The 21,566-nt window shown below is 48.3% G+C and overlaps 1 protein-coding gene across 1 annotated transcript; it reads left to right on the plus strand.

Moving 5' to 3' along the window:
* Positions 1-4: 4 nt before the first annotated feature.
* Positions 5-21,487, plus strand: TEAD2 (TEA domain transcription factor 2). The gene is given in 13 exon segments (XM_033171274.1): positions 5-61; positions 8,117-8,326; positions 9,200-9,264; positions 9,407-9,469; positions 13,111-13,236; positions 14,178-14,236; positions 14,402-14,463; positions 14,546-14,679; positions 16,065-16,235; positions 17,886-18,041; positions 19,512-19,622; positions 19,624-19,668; positions 20,359-21,487. Coding segments are annotated over 12 exon segments (1,254 nt in total). The 5' UTR covers positions 5-61; positions 8,117-8,178; the 3' UTR covers positions 20,473-21,487.
* Positions 21,488-21,566: the final 79 nt, after the last annotated feature.

A 21,566-nucleotide genomic window follows, 5' to 3' on the forward strand; every position in this document is an offset into this window, starting at 1 on the left:
CCCCCCCCCCACCCGCCTCCACTAGCGCGCACAAAACCGGCCTCTTGGGTATCTTCTGAAAGTAAGTAATATTTCCTCCCCTCTTCCCAATCGTTCGTTCTGTTTTAATTTCCTTCTTGGGAGCAAGCCCTGACAGGGAAGATTTCGATTTAAACGTGCATCTGGTGGTGAGCTGTGATTTAGCTTTTGATTTTGGTTTGCAGGGAGGGAGGAAAAATGTTGCTTGCAACTTTTCTTCCTTTGCGGGAAAAGTCTACCACCACTTTAATTTTAATTTAAAGAAGTTGAAGACTGGAATCGTGAGGGTTTCTGTATGTGTACATAAAAATTCTGTGGTTTTAATTTATTTTATGTATAGGTACATACATATATATATATATTTGTCACTGGATCGCTTGGTACTATGTTTTCAGAAGATCTTTAAAATATCCAGTAATTTGTGTGAATTTCACGCTGTATTCTTTAATTTTGCACGTAAGTAGTAAGAGGTTGCCGCCGTTAACCCTCTTAATATATATAAACGTTTTTGAATGTGAAATCTCGACGCAGAGAGATGGGAGGGAGTACCACACCTTTTTTTAATGGCTTGATTGTGTGCCTGTGAGTTTCTCTTTGTCTGAGTAAAGGACAGGGGCTATAACTTTCTGTGTGAAAGCCAAGAGTTCATTAGGTTGCTTGCAGGGGGCAATTGTGTCAATCGGTGTCGTTTTGATAGCGAGTTTCAATGGAGGGCGGAGATGGGGTTTGTTCCAGATTTTATTTTGTTAAGCTTGATCCTCCTCTTGGAAGGGATGTAGTGTGTGTTTGTGCTTTAACTTTTCCCATCTCCTCTCTCCCTCACAATGTCAGCCATTAAGGGAGGGTAGTCTTTATCTTACCTGATCTATACATTCCCCACTGCCCCAAGGGTCAACAAACACTTCCCGAAGTCCTCTGCCCATTTACTTGTAAGCCACACACAATCGGAATTACTTCTGAGTAAACATGGGGGGGGGAGTACCCTCCTTCAAAGGTATCTGTGAGTGTGTGAGTGATGATTCAAAGACTTATGAGCAAAGAGAACCCTCTTTTTCAAAATCAAAATGTAGAAATTCTGATTTGTGGGCTGCCTGGTTAGTGTTGTTAGGAAATACCTGAGCCCACACAGGCCAAAACAAGGCTCATTTTTTAAATGTTCTGTGAAAGGGAAAAGTTCAAACGTATGTCACGCCTACTGTGTTGTGGATGGCCAAGATCTGAAATATAGAAGTGTCATCTGGCAAATGTATGATCTATCCAAATAGCTAATGGTAGTAGAGTTGCAGGGGGTAATTTTAGACCTGGGATTTATTAGTCCTTGTAGATAGAAATGTGTGCTGCTTTTGTCAACATGTCGGCAGCCCCTTCCACATTTGGGGGTTCTCTGCCCATTCATCTGAGCAGGAATCCTGGCCTTCTCCCCCCCAAAGTCCTGCCCTGGTGGCATTACTGAGAAGTAGAGCTGCTATCTGCCTGCCCTTTATTTTAGGTGGTTCAATTCCCTCTCAGCTCCCACCCCACTTTGTCAAAGGCCCTTCGCTAGAGTTAGGAAAACATTTTTGGATGGATAGCCGTCATCTCCCCGTGTTCCTCACATTCAAGCTCAAAGCATCTTTGAATATTTTTAAAAACAGGCTTCTGTGCTGCTTCCAACGCTAGCCCTACTCAGTGTAGTAGTCCCAACCAAAACTAATGGAAATGATTAACTTTGGGATCATTAATTTCAGCTGGCTGATCCTGAGTAGAACTTGGTTAAAAATACAACCCTGTGTCTCCAAAGGTTCTCTTATTTCAGGCTGGTTTTCTCGGGAACAGGTAACGCTGGGGGAGTTTTGTTAAGCCGTAAGGAAAATTTGCCAGTCTGCCTGTCTTGCATGTATAGGTGGAGTTGCGATTGAATGTTCTGTGTGGCACATCTAGTGAGCAGGTGTGTTGGCGCTGAAACTGTTGTATGCTTCATGTCGTGACTTTTGCAACTGCAGCGCCTGCAAGCAAGGGTGGGCCAGAAAATGTGTGTGTATGAGAGGGATGGGGGGGTGGGCAGGTTGGATAGAGCAGTTTCCATTTGCACAAGACCTTGATGCGACTTGTTCCAAAAACAAACATGACCTTTCACATGGGTGCATGCGTTTCTCAAATTACAGGATGAGGTTGGGGCCCATTGCTGCTTTGTGGAGGGCAGCTTGCTTTTCTTAACTTACATGCAACTTTTTTTTCTTTTCCTTTGTACATGAAAACTTGTGGAAAGCGAATCAAAACACTGCATTTGAGGCATTTTGGAGGTGTATTCGTAGCCACCTGCGGCTGATCCTTCTGTCTGTGTCTACTGCATACTCTGCAGAACAGTTAAGCTTTTGGAATGGGAAGTCTGGATCCCACCTTTGTCTTTTGAAATTTTACTCCATTTTGCAGGCTCTACACAGGGTCAAAATTATCTTAGCATTTCCTCAGTTCGTGGCATACAAAGGCATTGAATGAGACCTACCCTCCAGTTTGGCTTGTTCTCAAAATGGAGTCTTCATAAACTCCTTTTTTAAAAAAAGAAAGAAAGAAAGAAAACTTTAGCCCCAAAACAATTGCTGGAGCTCTTTCTCTGTGCATCATTTTCCTTTTGTTTATTTTAGCTTTATTTGGGTTTACCACTTGCATTAAGAGCCTTCCAAAATAACAGTCTGCAGGGTGTGTTGGAAAAATTGTTTTTATTAGAAAGTTACATAGATAGTAAAATGTGTGGCTCAATCGGCGTTTCCGTGCACTGCTCTGGTTTTGCCAGAAGCGGCTTAGTCATGCTGGCCACATGACCTGAAAAAAACTGTCGGCTCCCTCAGTCAGTAAAGCGAGATGAGCGCCACAACCCCAGAGTCATTTGCGACTGGACTTAACTGTCAGGGGTCCTTTACTTTTTTATCTAATTCTAAACCAGTAAAAGGTAAAGGGCCTCTGGAAAGTCAAGTCTAGTCAAAGGCGACTATGGGGTTGCAGCTCTCATCTCGCTTTCAGGCCGAGGGAGCCGGCATTTGCCCACAGACAGCTTTCCGGCTCATGTGGGCAGCATGACTAAACCACCTCTGGCACAAAGGGACACTGACAAGTGGCAGAGCCACAGAAACACCATTTACCTTCCCACCGCAGTGGTACCTATTTATCTACTTGCACTTGCATGCTTTTGAACTGCTAGGTTGGCTGGGACAGAGCAACAGGAGGTTGCAGGGATTCGAACCAGCAAGTCCAAGAGGCTCAGTGGTTTAGGCCACAGCACCACCCGTGTTCCCTAAACCAGTATGGTGCAGTGTCTTTTGCAAGACAACTCTCATGAACTCCAGGTTGGGGAAGACTGGGTTGGATTAGGACCAGGGAGGCTCAGGTTCACATATCTATCCTGCCAGGAAACATACTAGCTGATCTTGGGCCAGCTACTACCTCTCAGCCTAACCTACCTCACAGGGTTGTTCAGAAGATAGAAGAGAGTCTGGAAAGAACCATGTATGCTAGGTAGCTGAGTACCTTGGAGGAAGAGTGGGATAGGAAATATATAATTTACTCAGAAATAGCTGGAGTTCATGGGATTTATTCCCATCTTATAAAAATTGTAGCTGTGGTTTATCAAGCGTAGGCTCCATTCTTTAATACCTTTAATTCCAGTAGTGCAGAGTCAAAAAAACATAATTTTGCTGTGGAACGTGGTGGAATGAAACAAATGCTGCTGGAAAATGCTAAGAGAAAAAAGTACTCAAATGCCGAAAAATAGATACTCTGTACACTGATTTGTATAGTTAGGTTCTACTTAAGAGCTACAGTTCCTAGGAAGCTGTATGCTTAAAAATGTGTTTTAAATGTATGCCTGCCTGCCGATACCTATGTTTAGCAATTTGTGGCCCCTTGACAGCCCAAAAGGGGAGAGAGAACCAACTCTTTCATAGTATACAAAAGCTCTTCTGTCTGCTTGAATGAAGGCAACTCCCCCCCCCCCCCATTTTGCCATAGACAAGTGGCTATTACAATTCTCTCAGAGCTGTTAATAAACAGAGTTTATATATCAAGCACTTAGTTCTTTCTCAGTAAACAACACTTTCAAGTAGTTTTTCTTTCTTTCGGATTTGTGCAATGCAATATGGACCTTCTCTTTTCCTTTGTTCCATACTTGTGTGGAGATAGTGTCAGAGCAAGTGGGGTATCGACTAAATGTCAACACAAAATGTCTGCCTAATGTCTGAGGCGAGATGCTTCAGTTTGGACTGTCCAGATGACGATATTCTGCATTGTACACTCATATCAGTTTATGCGGAGATGGTACTTGTGCAGAAGTGTTATCCTTTCTCCCTCTGTCTGAATTATCCGCTCAATGTTTGCCCTTCTTTCAAAGCCTTGTTTTGTTGCCAAAGAACATCCAATTGCCTTTGTTCCAGATGATTCTACGGCTCAGCTTTCCCAAAACTAGACCGCACTCTGAAAATCACTTAAATAGTATAAGTGGTTTCGAGATTGCAGCAGTACAGGAAATCCAGTTGGGTGGGACAACCCAACCCCCCCCCCCCCCGGAAGAGGAGACTTCAAGGAAGCTGTTCCCTCTGGATTTGTTGTACATCGGAAGTTGGTCAGGCGAGCCTAGTTCCCTCCTTTGCCACTTAAAAATCAGAGGAAAACCTCAGTGCAAAAGCGAAAAAACCCAAAATCAGTTGTTCTAACTTCCACAACGCATGTCCTGGTTCTGAGGAAGTTTGTGGTTGTGATTAATCTCACGCCAGGGAAGTGCCTTTCTTCGTAAAAAGTTTTATCCGTCTGGGAAGGTTGCAGCTGTTGGAAGCCTTCTGGCGGCGGCAGTGGTGGTGGTGCAGGGTTAGCAAAGGAAATTAAGGCCCACGATCCTAAAAGGCGGGGTGGGGGGGAATCTGATCACAGATTAAAGAGCCAGCCCCCTTCCTGTCTTTTAACGCAAGACGTAATCCATGCTGGAAGGCTTCTTTGTCTTGCTGCTGATTGTGCTCCCAGGGGTCACTTGAACTGGCGTAACCAGGCAAAAAACCGGGTTTCCACTTGACAGGGAACAGTGAGGGGGGGGGGCAGGAGGGGCCTACACTTTTTCATTCTTTCTTTCCCCAACCAATCTGGTTTCTCTGGAGGTGACTTAATTGGTCTACGCTGGACTTTCCACTCGGACAACAACAACAACAACCCAGTTTTTGCTCTTTACATTTCAACCCTGCTCACCTCACTAATCCAGTACAAAAATCTCACTCCCACCAACACCAGGGGTGGCTAAAGGCTTCCAGGATCTGCAGTATCCATTGCCTCCCCAAAATGAGGCAAACCTTGCTATAACAACTGTCAATTATAATCTCCCCCCCCCCCCCCGAGAAACATGCTGTTTTCTTCAGCACCTTTAGAGGTTTGCCACTTTTGCTTCATTTGTTTTATTTGTAAAGTGGTGCTGCCTTCCCCCATGTTGCTCTGTGCCCGTATGATGCCCCACCCCCCTCATATTGATGCCAAAGGCCAATCCACCCACCTCAATACTATCATGTTGTTGTTGGCATCCGTCTGTCTCAATACAATGGAGTGCGCCTCCAGGGGTGAAGTCAAACCTGTAACTCAAACTGCTGCGTTAGCAGCACTGAAGTGATATCCCCTCAGTGCATACCTGGGCAGTGTACCGTATATGGAGCTCCTGGGCTGCCCAGACAAGACCCCCTGCTTGGACTAGCTGGTGTTGTCCAAAGGAAAGTAGAGCAATACTTTTGGCATTGGCCTGGCTGCAGGAGTTGCCGGAAGGAGGAGTTCAAGGCACCATCCAACCGTCTTGGGGACTCCATTCCGGATTTGTGTAGGGTTTACTCCTTAGCCGGTGCCTGGCACCTTTCTCTCCAACCAGGGAAATGGTTCTTTAGCCTTCCCTTCCTCCACCATGAATAGAAACAATTCACATAATACATTTAAAGCTCTATGATACCACTTGAAAAAGTTGTGGCTTCTCCTAAAGAATTCTGGAAGCTGCAGCTTGTTGAGTGTGCAGAGAAGAGACCCCTATTCCTCTCCCAGAGCTAGCATTCCCAGAGTGGTTTTAACAGTCAATCCCTCTTCCCAAGGAATTCTGCAAGATTGTAGCTCTGCAAGGGAAATAAGAGTCTCCTAACAACTCTCTGCACCTTAACAAACCATAGTTCCCCAGTAGATCTGGTGGCTGAGCCGTGGTGAGGCCTAGGCAGATCAGGCCTCTTAATAAACTTCTATCTTAGATCTACTGCTCTGTTAGTTTTCAATAGGTAGGCCTGCTGTCTACCTACAGGTGAAACTGGCACCCAGATAACATCTTTCCACTGCCCACAGAAACCCTGTCCTGTGCCTGGCCTCCCTTCACCTCCTCCAGACCTTATTTAATTGCACTGCTGCTATGATCAACTTCACTAAAAACAACAACTCCCCAAAAACCAGGTTAACAACATGGGACTACACTTTAGGGTTGTCGTACATTACCTCTCCACTATCTCCAGGAAAATGGGCATAAGAACAGTACTTGGCAGGGCAGGTGTAACCCACACTCTCAGCCATAGTCCTTTCCCCTGCAATATGGGTCTATTATGGCTGCTATACCATGTTCACAAATTGAGGAGAAAATCACTCCCCCCCCCCCATAAGTCCCTAGGGCATGAGCGCCTGACTTACTGCTAATTTTTAATTGACATACTACTGCCTGACCACAGCTACACTAAATCCAACATACTTGAACTTTCTATTGGGCAGCAGTGAGGAACAGTCAAGGCGTCACAAACCAATAGTCAATAATGATAATGCGAGTTTCACTCTAGCCTCTGACTCAACGGCTTGATCCACTTTCCTAAATGTCAGTCATTTGGGTGGGATTTCATTCACAGGCTGCAGACATTGAAAAGTAGGAGAAGGCTTGTTCCCTACGAAACAGATTGAGAATTGGGGGCTGCACATTTTTGCCACAGATCTTGGGTTCTACAGAAGCTAGAAAAAGGAAAAAAAGTTGGTAATCTGGGAGCATCTGCTGGTGTCGAAACCCTTCCTTGTCAACAGCTAAAACTTGAGGTGATGGTCCTTAGCCTTGCTGTCTCACTTAAATACTCTTTAAATACAGGGTAGTTGTATCAGCAGCTATTACTCATTGCTAAATTGAACCTCTGCTATTAGAGGTAATATACCTCTGTTTACGAGACACAGAGATCAAAGAGCGGGGGATATTTGTTCCTTTGTGCTCTAGTTATAAGTTTATCAGGGGCATCTGATAGCCACTGCTGCTGAGACAATGCTGGACAACAAATACTATTTGCCTTGCTGCTTCCAATCAGTTCTCGGGTCAGCATAGGAATGGGCAACTTACTGGTACCTCACGACAGAAGTGTATATATAGGGCATGTCCCAATGTCATTTTAGGACCTGGGAGACCAGGGGTCAAATCCCAACTTGTGCATGGAGCTCACTGCCTCTCTCAGACTAACCTACCTCGCAGGGTTGCTGTGGGGATTAAATGAGGAGGGGGGGAGAACCATGTACGCCACCTTGAGCTCCTTGGGATAGGAAGGCAATAAATAAATATGCAGAAGGTGCCAGGTTCAGTCCTCTGCATAGAATTGTAGCATTGGAAGAGGGACCACGAGGGTCATCTAGTCCAACCCCCTACAGTATTTTGCCCAACGTGGATCTTGAACCCACAATTTAGAGTCTCATGCTGTACCATCTGAGCTATCCCAGGTAGGTTGGGAATGTCCTCTGTCTGAAATCCTAGATAATATTATCTACCCAGTGTAAATAATTCTGAGCTAAATGGACCAATAGCCTGACTTGGGAAGGTGGCTTCCAATGCCCGTCAGATATTATTGAGAACCCCCAGCTCCCATCATCCATAACCATTGGGCATGCTGGCTAGGACTCGGCGGAGTTAGGAGTCCAGGAGCCACAGGTTCCCCACCCTCGATCTAGGACTAACTATATGACACCAAGCTTTCCACAGGTAAAACCAACCAAATGGTAAGGAAGGGAACATGCAGGCAAGCTGTTGCCCATCTTCTGTCAGTTAGAAAATTTTCCGCTCCTCCGTCCCTCATATCTGATTGCCGCCTGTTCTGCTTTCTTCCAGGTAACCCTCCTGACACCATAGAGCCTGGCAGCTGGGGCGAGGGGGCCAGCCCCTCTGGGGAGATGGGGGACGCTGGGGAGAAGGGTCTGGACAACGATGCAGAAGGGGTCTGGAGCCCTGATATTGAGCAGAGTTTCCAGGAGGCCCTGGCCATCTACCCACCCTGTGGGAGGCGGAAGATCATTCTTTCGGACGAGGGGAAGATGTACGGTAGGTGGGACTTAACTTTGACGCTGCTCTTGTCCTTGGTTCTCTTTGGGGATCGTCCTGCAAGCCATAATATATGATAAGAAGCAATGGGCTTAGAACATGTGAGGTAAAAAATGAAGAAGACGCTTTTCTAGCTCTGAAGAAATGGAGGGAGCTGGGAAGGTGGCCGCTGATGGTGTTGTGTTCCTGCGGTACACCGCTAGCAGCACTTTCCCCCTTCCAGCTCTGAGAGGGGGAAAGAGGTGGTCATCACATGTGGCCTCCATGGTACTCTGCCATAGATGCTGTGCAGAAGGCTCTCTTCAGGAACAGAAAAGAGCCAGCATGGCCAGGAAGAGAAATGAGGCAGCTACATGCACCATTGTAAACAGAGGCCCTACAATGTGCCATGCTAGACCTATAATGACAGGGACTCACCTGGAGGAAGTTCTTACTCTCCATAGGCGAGCGGCTAATGACAATTCCATTTTCAATTATGCAATTTGCAGCATCCCTTTCTTTTAGGGAACTGCTGCATCAATATCCTGCATTTGGACAAGTCACTCTCTCTTAGCCTGACCCACCTCACAGGGTTGTTGTGAAGATAAAAACACAAAAAGCACGCTGGGGTCTTTAGAGGCAGCGTGGGGTGTACTTTACCCACCTCCTTTAAACGTCTGCGGTGGGTGTGACCTGACAGTCCAGGTGATTCAGAAGTTGGCAGGGTTGTGTCTCTGAGCACGTGCAGAGTTGGGGAGGCTGCAGCCTCAGCATGCTTTGACCTGCCCCACGTGGCAACTTGGCATTGTTGTCAGCGGCATGGTCAAGAGAGGCGGGGGAATATGGTGCTCAAGTTGGATGGGTTTTCCTGATTTCCTGCCTCTTCTCTCTCAGGCCGCAATGAACTCATTGCCCGCTACATTAAACTGAGGACAGGCAAAACACGGACAAGGAAACAGGTAAACGTGATGGGCTTGACATGAAGCCTAAGGCTGCAGGAAATAAATCTGAGGTGTGTGGGGAGAATGAGGCTTGGTGAGATTTTCCCCCTCTCTCCACAGAGTTTCCTGCTAAGTCTCTCTCCCCTAACTCCTTGCACAGGTCTCCAGTCACATCCAGGTTTTGGCCCGGCGGAAAACCCGTGAGATTCAGGCCAAGCTGAAGGTGAGCCCCTTACCTGCATTCCCTGAAATGTTTATGACAAACTTGCACCTCTGGATTCCCTACCCGTCCTGCTGAAGGAGTAGTAGTAAGCGAGTACATATTTTACCCCCCCAAAGCCCCATAATGCTTTGCTGGTACTTGGGACAAGCTCTAGGTTTGAGGGAAGTTATTGGGAAAGTGCCATCAGTCAACCCCCCACCCCCACCCCCCGTCTCTGAGGGAATTGTTTTTTATTATTGTGTGTTCCATTTACAGTGGTGCCCCGCTAGACGAAAATAATTCGTCCCGCGAAAATTTTCGTCTAGCGGGGTTTTCGTCTTGCGGAGCGGCAATGGGAGCCGCGCTCCGCAAAACGAAAAAAAAAAAAAGACGAAATTTTTTCGTCTTGCGAGGCAGCCCCATAGACTTTTTCGTCTAGCGGGGCAGCCTCCCGCTAGACGAATGCTTTCGTCTAGCGAGTTTTTCGTCTAGCGAAGCATTCGTCTAGCGGGGTACCACTGTATAACCCCTCATTCACCATCAACTTTAAAAACAGCTAAAACAAATTACAGTCACTGGAATAGGGTGGTTCCTGAAAACACATCTCTCAGGTGTCAAAGGTGGCAGCTACAGTGGTACCTCGGTTTTCGAACAGCTTAGTTCACAAACAACTTGGAATTTGAACGCCGCAAACCCAGAAGTCAGTGTTCCGGTTTGCAAACTTTTTCTGGAATCCGAACTGTTCCCTTTTGAATGTCACACTTCCTTTTTCAGTGCCACACTTCCGTTTTGAGTGCCCCTGCTCCTGTTTACACGTGAGTGGGAGCCGGATCGGGGCACCTCATCTGGGGAGTGGAATGCCTCCACTTCCCAGCTGAGAGTTCCCCGCCCCGCTCCTGCTTGCATGGGAGTAGGAGCTGGATTGGGGCTGCTCACCTGGAGAGGTGCAGCCTCTGTCACACTTTTCCATTGAGGGGTGCATGGCTGCGTTCACCTCAATAGAGAAGTTTAAAGGAGCATCGCGTGGCAGTGCAGAGACAGCCTGACAGCTGCCTCAGCAGTGGTTTAGGGGCTCTCAGATGCAGCTGCTGGGCTGCCTCCACCTTTGCCACCCCAGCAACTATTTCACCTGGCCGCCTTCAGGTGGTGCAGGGGCTCTGATGCTGAGGTGGAGCTCCTTTAAACTTCTTCCTTGAGGGGGAGTGCAGCCGTGAACCCCCAGTAGAAAGAGTGACAGAGCCTGCACTTCCCCAGCTGAGCAGTCCCATCCAGCTCCTACTCCCGTGCAAGCAAGAGCAGGGGCGGGGATCTCTTTGGAATGCTTTGGTTTCAGAATGGACTTCCGGAACGGATTACCGTATTTTTTGCTCCATAGGGTGCACCGGACCATAGGGCGCACCTCGTTTTTAGAGGAGGAAACAAGAAAAAAATTTTTTTCTGGTTTTCTTCCTCTAAAAGCTTTGTGTTGTTGTTTTTTGAGGATCAACTAAAAGTTTTGTAGCTTTTTTTGCAAAGGGGAAAGCCCTGTTTTTTTGAGGATCAGCTAAAAGTTTTGCAGCTTTTTTTGCAAAGGGGGAAAAGCAAAGAGGAAAAGCCCCATTTTTATGGGGTGCAACTCACATTTCTGCAGCTTCTAAAGGAAAGGGAGCCTTTTCTACAGTTTCCAGACGGATAATCTAATCAGCCAGTCACAAACAACCTCCCTCTGCAGCACATTCAACAAAGGAGGGTGGGGCTGAAAGGGAGCCGGGACTGTTATCTCTCTCCCGATCTCTTGCTGATCAGCTGCTGAGCGGGGTCCTTTCAACACCCCCCTTTTCTCTTTGTAAAATAAAAAGCATGATCCAATTTTGGCCCCTGGGCAATTGAACTCCAGGGACCAGCATTTGCTCCATAAGACGCACAGATATTTCCCCTTAATTTTTAGGAGGGAAAAAGTGCGTCTTATGCAGCGAAAAATACGGTTAAGTTTGAGAACCAAGGTACCACTGTAAATAACGAAGGCTTCAGGCCTAGGGGATGCCACAGGGGATGCCTTCTCTTGGGCTGCTACCACCCCACCCCAAATATCTGACAGCCCCCGCTGCCGACCTCAACATCTGAGGAAAGAAAGCACACTTTGGGATATTTGCGGCCTAAGCCATTTAGGGCTTTAATGTGAGCGCCTTGAGTTTACCAGATAACAGAAGCGGGGCAAGCAGCTGTGGTGGCAAGTGAGAAGAGCTCTGTCCAGCTGCAGTGAGGTAGCCGCCATTTTAATTTCCCCGAAGCCCTGTCACCTCCAAAGTAGCATTGTGCTGCATCTGCATGGGGCTGGTTTTCTTAAAGCCGCCTGCACTGGACCAAGCGTGTTGATTTTCACCCGTCCTGCTTGGAGCTGGGAGAGGATCTCTGAGCAGCTGCAGCGAGCAAGCGGAGACATCCGTCTTAATCTTGGCCCTCCTACATCCCTGATGTAGGAGTGTTGTTGCATCGGGCCCTGGGGAGGAATTAACAAAGATGGCTCCCTAGCAGCTGCTCTGAGCACGAAGGAGCAAAGGCAGACAGGAAGGGGCCCAGTACAGGCAGCTGCACAGAGCAGGTGGGCCTGTTTTAAGGAAACCTCGCTGATTGATGCTGAGAAGAGCCCTGAAGGGCTTCACCAAGCAAAAGGAGCCCACTTTAACCCCCCCCCCTCCCCACCATGGCTGTGATGCAGCACTGCTACCATGTCAGGGACACTGAAGGGGCAGTTAAAGGGACACTTCGTTGCTTCAGTCTATCGGTGATTTTTTCCCGGTAAAGGCCTGGCTGGAGGGGATAGGTCAGGGAGTTATGAGTTCTCTGAGATGAGATTTGAACGAAGCTTAGTAATTAGCAGGGGAAGAACCAAGTGTGACTGCAAACCAGGAATCCTGGTTTTCTGAGGAGATTTTTTTAATAGGACGATATTGATATTGACCTCCCTAAGGAGTCCGTTCCACTGTCGGAACAGCTCATCCTGTCAGAAGCTCCTTTGATATTTAGTCGGAATCTCCTTGTAATTTGAAGCCATTGGTCTGAGTCCTACCCTCAGCCCCCTTTCTGAAGCTAAGCAGGTGTGGGTCTGGCCAATGCCAATATACAGTACTGTACCACCTTGAATTCCATAATGCAAGGAAAGGCAGCATGTAAATGATAGTAATTATACTATCATTTGTAACTCAGTGGCTCACAAGGGGGCTAATCCCTACGGACTCCAGGGTGAACACCTTATAATAGGGGTGTTTAACCAACTGTCCTTGAGGCACTGCTGGCTTCCAGCTCCCATGAGCCCCAGCCAACATGGCCAATGGTCAGGCATGATGAGAGTTGTTCTCCGGTAGTGAGTGATCCCTTCATCATCAGCTTCCTCAATGAGAAGGCAGATGTTGGCTGATGGTTTGCCTGTAAGGCACCTTGTCCCCTACAAATGTCTCCTGTGGGGTGATAGCCCCAGATGAAATTACAGTACCCCCACAGTCAAAAGTTATGTGTGTCATCATTTTGCACCCCATAACCCCCTGAAACTTCCAGACACTTCACGGCTGAGATGCAGGCGTTCCTCAGTAGAGAAATCAATGTGGGAAAGGAGGCCTTGAGGGTAGGATGTTTTGAGCAAGGGAAACCGGCATTTGAAAAACCAGGATTTGTCTCTCTTCAAGGACCAGGTAGCAAAGGACAAAGCACTTCAGACTATGGCAGCCATGTCTTCTGCTCAACTCGTATCTGCCACGGTCCTCCAGGAAAAACTGGGCTTGTCAGAACCCCACTACCCACCCAGCACCACCGTAAGCATGTGGAAGAGGGGCTGTGAGGTGGGGTTTCTATGGGGCTGTAATGCTACGGCAGGAATGGAGAACCTGTGGGCTCCCAGATGTTGTGGGACTGCAGTTCCCATGTTGTTGTTGTTGTTGTTCAGTCGTTCAGTCGTGTCCGACTCTTCGTGACCCCATGGACCAGAGCACGCCAGGCACGCCTATCCTTCACTGCCTCTCGCAGTTTGGCCAAACTCATGTTAGTAGCTTCGAGAACACTGTCCAACCATCTCATCCTCTGTCGTCCCCTTCTCCTTGTGCCCTCCATCTTCCCATAATCCCTGGCAATTAGCTATGGATTAGTTCCCATAATCCCTGGCAATTAGCTATGCCCACTGGGGCTGTTGAAAGCAATAGCTTAGCAAAACCTGCAAGCCCACAGGTTCCTGTTCTCTTTCTGTACTAAAATCTTAGATTGAGGTTTGTGCCAGTTTAGCCCTCGACTCTCCCCAAGGAATCTTGGGAATTGTAGTTTGGCGACATTCAAAAGAATTCTCTGTGTTAGATCATTAGCTCTTTCCTGGAGAGAGGAAATTATGATTAAATGGAGTTTAAGTTAGAGTTGTTGCTGAATAAATGAAACCCCAGCTGGCAGATCAAATGTACAAGCATTAGTCAATTATATTTGCATATGGGCAAAAACCATGTTTTGGAAGCAAGAAGCATGCTTCCTAAGTTTTTTAGATCAGATGACTTAGCAGACATCATCGCAGAAGAGGCATTCTCCTCTATGTATGAGAGTCCCTCTTCCAAGATGCAGTCTTAGTTTTTATAAACACTTGTTTGTTAGTTTGTTTTTTAATAAGCGATTTTAAAATTTCATTTAATCAGTTCAGAGTAAACAGAATAAATGTTGCAGCCCTAACTTAAGTTTAAGTATGCAGTGCAGTTTTTAACTCTTCTGACTTTTCCAGTCCACAGAGTTCTTCCAGTTTTGGGCAGGGGATGCAAGCCAATCCCGAGACACTCTAGAGTAAGTTGTTGTTGTTGTTGTTGTTTTCAGTCATTGACACACACGCACTGCTGGGAGCAGCAATTTGTCTAGCATTTCTGCAACACAAATGTGTGTGTGTGTGTTGCAATGCCCCCCTGTTGAAAAGCCGTACCTTGACTTTCCTCTTTTAACTCCTACCCTTAGCGTCAAGCCTATCCTCCAAGCACCATACCCCATCCCAGTCCCAGCACCCGCTGCTGTCCCAGGTAAGCCACTGTCTTCCAGCGAGGCGGGGGGGGGGTGAGAGTGCGCCAGTCGGCCTCAGTGCCTTCTCCCTCGGCTCGGCAGGTTACCATGCACCCCCAGGCAGAGCCCCCCGCCTCCCCAGCACTACCTCTTGGCAGGGAAGCCACATCGGTACGGAAACGCTTCGGCTGGTGGAGTTCACTGCGTTTGTGGAGCGGCAGGCAGAACAAGATGCGGTGAGATGTGCACCTATACTCACACCATTTGCACACCTGTGCCCTGTGCCCGCTGTCCCCATACATTGTCTTGAAAAGTTTGGGAGTTGGACTGATGATGTAATCAGCTATGTGTGTTGGAGATCTAGTTTCAAGACTCCACTCAGTGATGAGATGCTTAGAGGGTGGCCTTGGGGCAATCACAGTCTCGCTGCCTAACCTGTCTCACAGGGTTATTTAAGAGGATAAAATAGGACAGCTCTGCTTAAGTTGCCCAGAGTTCCTTGGAGGAATGGCAGGGCAGGGCTTGATAAACAGAAGTGGATGGAGGGACGAGTATAAGAAATTACATGCAGCAAGTGGAGAAGGTAAGGTTAAGATACCAGTACAGTCATACCTTGGACCCCGAATGCCTTGCCAGCCGGAACATTTTGGCTCCCGAATGCCGCAAACCCAGAAGTGAGTGTTCTGGTTTGTGAATGTTATTGGAACCCGAACGTCCAACGGGGCTTCCGATTGGCTGCAGGAGCTTCCTGCAGCCAATCGGAAGCCGCACCTTGGTTTCCAAACGTTTTGGAGGTCAAACGGACTTCCAGAATGGATTCCATTTGACTTCCAAGGCACCACTGTAGGCTGATATTCATCTCGAGATTAAATTTGGAGAGACGGAAATGTGGTGAAGTAGCTAAAACTTTGAGCTGTGTTGGGCAGGAAATTTGGAGTTCAGATCCCACCGTTGCCATGAATTTACCCTGTGTGAACAGGATACTGGACTAGGTGGGGCATTGGCCTGATCCTGAAGGCTCATCTTATTAGGTGACCTTGAGTAAGTTGCTGTCTCTCAGCCTCTGACCATAAGCCAGTGTGGTTTATTGGTTAGGGTGTTTTATTAGAGTTGGTGCAACCCAGGTTCTAATCCCTACTTAGCTGTGAAACTCGCTGGATAATCTTGCATTAGTCACTATCTCTCCATCTGATTTACCTCACAGGTTTATTGTGAGGATAAAATGAGGGGAGAGAACATTGTGTGCTACCTTTAGCTCACTGGAGGGAAAAGGAGGATAAACATGTCATGCTTTAAAAAAAAAACACCACCTGCAATATGAGAATTGCACATATTGTATTCCTGCTTTACCAAGTTAATTGGGAGGATAACGACAGTAACATCTGATGAAGTGGTCCCTAGTCCACAAAAGCTTACACCTTAGTAAAATGTGTTAGTCCTTAGCTTAAGGTGCAGCAACAGACTAGCACGACTACCATATTGAAAGCTGTTGTAAAGCACTTTAAAAAATGCTATTTGCATTCTAGCTTGTTTTGGCAAGCGATTCGGTAAATCAAAATCCGGGCAGCTGGTGCCAGTCTGCATCATTCTGTCTCTGACTTCCACCCTTTCCTCCCGGCAGTGTAAGCAGCAACACCGCTTTGTGCATATCGACCCGACACCCGCCTCTGACTCCCCGCTGGAGACGGTGGACGTACGCCAAATCTACGACAAATTCCCTGAGCGGGGAGGTGGGCTGCGAGACCTGTATGACCAGGGGCCTCCTCATGCCTTCTTCTTGGTCAAGTTCTGGGTGAGAATTGCCCTGCTTCCCTCAATCCCCAACAAGCTAGGAAGGCAAAAGTTCCTTTGCTGCATTATATATAGATATTTACCTGGCCGGTTTTGCTGGGGCCGGTGGATTGCCTTGGAGGTTCAAAGCAGATAAAGCAGATTCAGGGTATGTTCATGCCAGATCTCCTAGAAAAGCTTGGCATGGCTCCATCACTGTTTGGGTGGAGGGGGCAAACGAGCCGTTTTAATACTGACCTAATGAATGCATTGTTGTTGCTTCAGCTGTGCACATTAGCTGCCTTCCAGCGTCAAATAGGATCCGGCAAATATAAAAAAATAGGATCTTGCAACTGTTGCAAGGGAGCTTTGGTCTCTGCTCCCAGCTAATTGAAAGCTGTTCTACAGAAAAATGCCAATGAGCCTGTAACAAAATGTTGCAGTATAGGGTGCTCCCGTTTACTGTACCCGCCAGCCATGACCCCTCCCACATGGTTCCCGCCACTCTAAACGATAGCCTGCAGGGTTCTGAAGCTACTGAGCATGCTCAGTCTTTGTTGCCATGTTTTCGGTGGGTTCCCTCTCAGTGTAGGGTTTTATTTCCTAAAGATGTTTCCTACTGTCGAAAACCTTGTAGAGGAAAACCCCAAGCTTTCCGAAGCCTTCCGCTTGATGCCGTTTTGGCAGTGTCGGGATTGGCCCTCGGAGAACTGAGTTTGCTATTTGTGTACAGTGGTACCTCGGGTTAATAATTCCGGAGGTCCGTTCTTAACCTGAAACTGTTCTTAACCTGAAGCACCACTTTAGCTAATGGGGCCTCCTGCTGCCGCTGCGCCGCCAGAGCACAATTTCTGTTCGTATCCTGAAGCAAAGTTCTTAATCTGAAGCATTATTTCTGGGTTAGCGGAGTCTGTAACCTGAAGCGTCTGTAACCTGAGGTGCCACTGTATAGGATAATGGTTATGCAGTTATAGCGATGCACACAAAAGCCCAGGTCCTTAAGCAAATAGAATTGCAATGGTTCACAAAAGGAATAATTGCATACAGGATATGCAAGGTTACTTGCAAACACCCCGCCAAGGACAACCCAAATGAATCATCAGTAGTACGCTTTAGAACATTGTCTTATCCCACCAAGGCCAGACCTTAGAAGATCACAAATAGGGCAGGAAGGTGATCCCCCCATGACCGGCGCTAGGGTTTCTTGCGCCCTAGGCAGCCCACCTTCTGGCGCCCCCCGCTGCCCGCCCCCCACCAAAGCCTGCTTTAGGCGGGAGGTGGGGGGTAGTGGAGAGGCAAGCAGCAGTTTCTCCACTGTAGCGGAGAAGCTGCTGCTAGCCCGCCCTGCCCCCTGCCCAAGCCTGGCCAGCGCCCCCTCCATTCTGGTGCCCTAGCCAATTGCCTAGTTCGCCTTAATAGACGCGCCTGCCCTGGATCCCCCCCCCCGGCCCCAGCGATGTTCGATGGCTTATTACTTCTCTGCATGTGGGGTTTTTGTTTAGCTGCTGTGGCAAGTAGTTGCAGAACAGACATTCCTGTCCCACCCCCACTTACGAAGTACTACCTGAAATGTATGACATCCTGCTTTTTATATCAGTCGGGGCGGGGGTGAAAAAAAGAAAAAGAAAGAAAACAATGAATTCCCCCCCCCCATTTTCTCCTGTTGCCATAGGCCGATCTGAGCTTTCCCCTCCTTGAAGAAGAACCAGGGGGCACAGGAGGGGCCTTCTATGGGGTGAGCAGCCGATACGAGGGCCCACGGGCTCTGACTCTCAGTTGCACCTCCAAGGTCTGCTCCTTTGGCAAACAGGTGGTGGAAAAACTGGAGGTGGGTGCGGGGGGGCAGGGGGGAGTTGGCAGGGGGATGGCGGGACTTGGGGGGGGAGTGGATGGGGAGAGAAGAAGGGGTTGCCACACTGGCGGGTGGGGGTGCTAGAGGGAACAGGGTTTGTTTATGCCTAAGAAGCTTCTGTGCAGCATGAAATGGCCACAGTGGAAGTTGCCTTTTACCCGCTGCGTACACACGACACCCATGAGGAATCCTGGAGAAGGTAGTCCACCCCTTACAAAGCCACACTGCCCAGCACTCTTGGCAAACCAGAGTTCCCAGGATTCTTTGGGGGAAGCCATGTGCTTTAGAGGTGTGGTGTACATGCAGCCTATTTCTCTGTTTATCCCATAGCTGCATGCTCGATCTCCAGGATTTTGGGTGGGGGACAGAAGCATTGTTAGGGTGAGCCAGGCAGCTTGAGCCTCAAATCTCCTGCCTTTCCCTCTCCGCCCCAAACTTAAACCCAAACCCTGCTTGTTATACGGCTGCTGGGGCTACATTTGCATCTATGCATCTAAACTGGCATGTGCAGATTTGTGTCATGGGTCTGTGTTCCCAACCCCTTCAAATATTTGCAGTGCCCCTGGGCAGGAATCTCTCAGGTCACCTGTTTCCTTATCCTTTTAACAGGCCATCGTGTGTGGGAGGTTGAACCTTCTGGCTTTTTGCGTGCAAAACACGTGTTCCGGCATTGAGCTGTTGTGCCTTCCCTTGTAGCCAATGTGGTGCCCCTCAGACATTGCTGGACATCCACCCATGCTCATTGGCCTGAGGCTGACGGGTCTTCAGAGTCCAACAACATATTGAGGGCACCGAGTTGGCTATTTCTGCTCCGGCAGAGATATGGGGAAGCTCTGGCTCTCCAGATGTTGGACCCCAACTCCCATCATCCCTGACCATTGGGCTAGGCTGGCTGGGGTTGATGGGAGTTCGGCTCCAGCAGCTTGAAGGCTGCAGGTCCTCCATCCCTTCATTGGAAGCTTCCCTCTGATGTGCTGGATGCAGGGAATCTGGTCCCCCACTCACCATTAAAAAAAGGGAGACCTGCAGCCTAATGCTAAATATGTGCATGTCTTAAACTATAGAAGGGCCTGGAAGCTAGGAAGATCTGCAGGGTCAAGAGCAACTTGGCCTAGAATGTTTAAGAAGTTAAGTGTGTGTGAGTGTGAATGCGTTAAGCTGTATCAGCTACTGGACGTTGAGGAGTTAAGAATTTGCATGCCACAAACATATTTACTTGGGGGGGGGGCAGGCTTAATTTCAGTCAAACTAATCGCCACCGTAGGGACAACCTTCTAAAAGGAGCAAGACTCACACTCCTAAACTTGAATGATGCAAAGATTAGTTTGACTGAGGAAGAGAGGTGGCTTCTTCCTCCGGACAAAGGTGGTGTGCATGTCTTAGGTTCTCTCTGTCTCTCATAAGCCCACTTTGCCATTAACCACTCCCATCTCCCCAACTCTGCAGACAGCTGAGCCTCCCCACTGGGAGGACGGACGCTTTGTTTTCCATCTGCAGCGCTCGCCGCTGTGCGAGTACCTCATCAACTTCATCCGCAAACTGCGAACGCTGCCAGAAAAAGCCGATGATGGACAGCGTGCTTGAAAACTTCACCATCCTGCAGGTATTTGGGGAAGGAAACGAGGGGCCATCTTGCGCTCTCCCTCCCTCTCCTTCCCTGGGGGAGGAGAAGGCGGAATAGGAAGCCAAGCCAAAACTTGAATTCTCCATATATAGAAACTCCAGTCCTTGACCGAACCAGATTCAGTACAGGGCAACCTTTTAATTTTCCAGAGTTCACCAGGGTGATGCATTGTGGGAAATCTAAATGGCACTTATAAAATCCTCCAGTGGCAAGCTCTAGCTTAGGAACATTCCTTCATGTAGGATAGCAAGGGAAGTGTGGTGTGATGCCTCTTCTAAGATTATGCTGGCTGTGCCCTGTGCATCCGTTATGTAATAGTGTGCTGGTTGTAACTATATTTTCTCATGCGGAAACACAGGCAATAACCGAACAGAGTAGAATTCAGTTGGCAGACTTAGGCTCCTTTTAATTGGGCGGCAATCCTTAATAAATGCTTGTGTTTTGCAATTTGTGAATCAGCTGTAAGGCAGTGGAGACCTGGTACAGCAAGAAGGGGGAGGGAAGGGAAGATGGCAGCACCTGTCAAATTTGCTATGGGGGCTGCAGCAAGCTCCCTGTGGGAGAGATTTGGGGAAATCTCATTACGCTCCTAGATAATACGGGCAGGATTGTCCCCTTGCACTGCTGTGAAACTTGTCAGAATATGCTCCATTTCCCCCCCCCCCCCAGGTTTTGCGGGATCAAGAAACTCAGGAGTTACTTTTATGTGTGGCCTTCGTGTTTGAAGTGTCTGCCAGTGAGCACGGGGCACAACACCACATCTACCGGCTGGGCCGGGAGTGATGAACAGCTTTTACCCCACCTCCATGCTCCAAAATGGGTCACTCGGCCTCCGCTGCCTCACCCACCAGGAGGTCTACGGCCTGTCTGTGAACTGTGAATGGACTGCTAGGACAACTGCTGAACCTTCTGTGATAATGGCTTTTTCGTCACCTGGCAACCACCGGGCAAACCCAGCAACTGATTCTACCAATGGATATCCTCCTCTCTCCCTGATGGCCACAAAGTTAGGCCCGAGGCCCGAGCCCAGAAGCACTGCTGTTAATTCAGCGGAGAAGCTCGCAGCCATGGCAACAGCATTGTCGAGCAGCAGTGCTTTCAGGGCAAGCTCCCCACCCCCCACCCCACTCCCAGTCAAGCTGTGGGATATCAGGAGTTAACCTCTACCATACATATGTCATGGCAGACCTTGCACGAGAACATCCCCCTTTGTGTGACTGGGATTTCACACACTCCATTGTCAATGAGACTCATGGCATTTTCGAGGAGTTTGATGTAACTTAACCTGTCCGTGTGAGAATTAGGAGTAAGGAGATCAAACTGTTTTGGGGGTGGGCCACACCACTTCACCTCGGGTAGCGGGGTCCACATCGGGGTCCACATGATTGTAGGCTCCTCCCCAGAAAAGCTAGTGTTCTGTGTGCGGGATTTTTGGTATGGAGAAGCATTCAGTAAGGCGAGCCTCTGCTTTCAGCCTGAGGTGGCACAGCCCTGAAAGCAGTATACATTTGATCCTGCAGGCTCTCCTTACTAGTACTAGACCTAATCTGGTGTTGTTTTAACCATACCTACTTGGGGGGGAGGGGGGAAACGCACTGGAGGTGGAGACATTCACCTTTCAGAGGCACATCGCCTCACAAGAGATTCAAGGCTTCGTCTATACATGCAGCAGAATGAGGAGGCAGAATGGCTGCAGTGGGGCCAACACTACAGACTACAGGCAGGTGATTCTATTTGTTATTATTCCTAGGTGTAAACTCCCTGCAAGAACACCAGCAAACCCAGGGAGAAAAGGTCACCTGCTTGCTTTTTGCTAGCAAGAGTTTTACGTAGGGTGGCACCCGAAAAGATGGTTCAGCCCACAGAACCATCTTTTC

This window comes from Lacerta agilis, chromosome 14 (assembly GCF_009819535.1).
Source record: "Lacerta agilis isolate rLacAgi1 chromosome 14, rLacAgi1.pri, whole genome shotgun sequence".
NCBI classification, from domain to species: Eukaryota; Metazoa; Chordata; class Lepidosauria; order Squamata; family Lacertidae; genus Lacerta; species Lacerta agilis.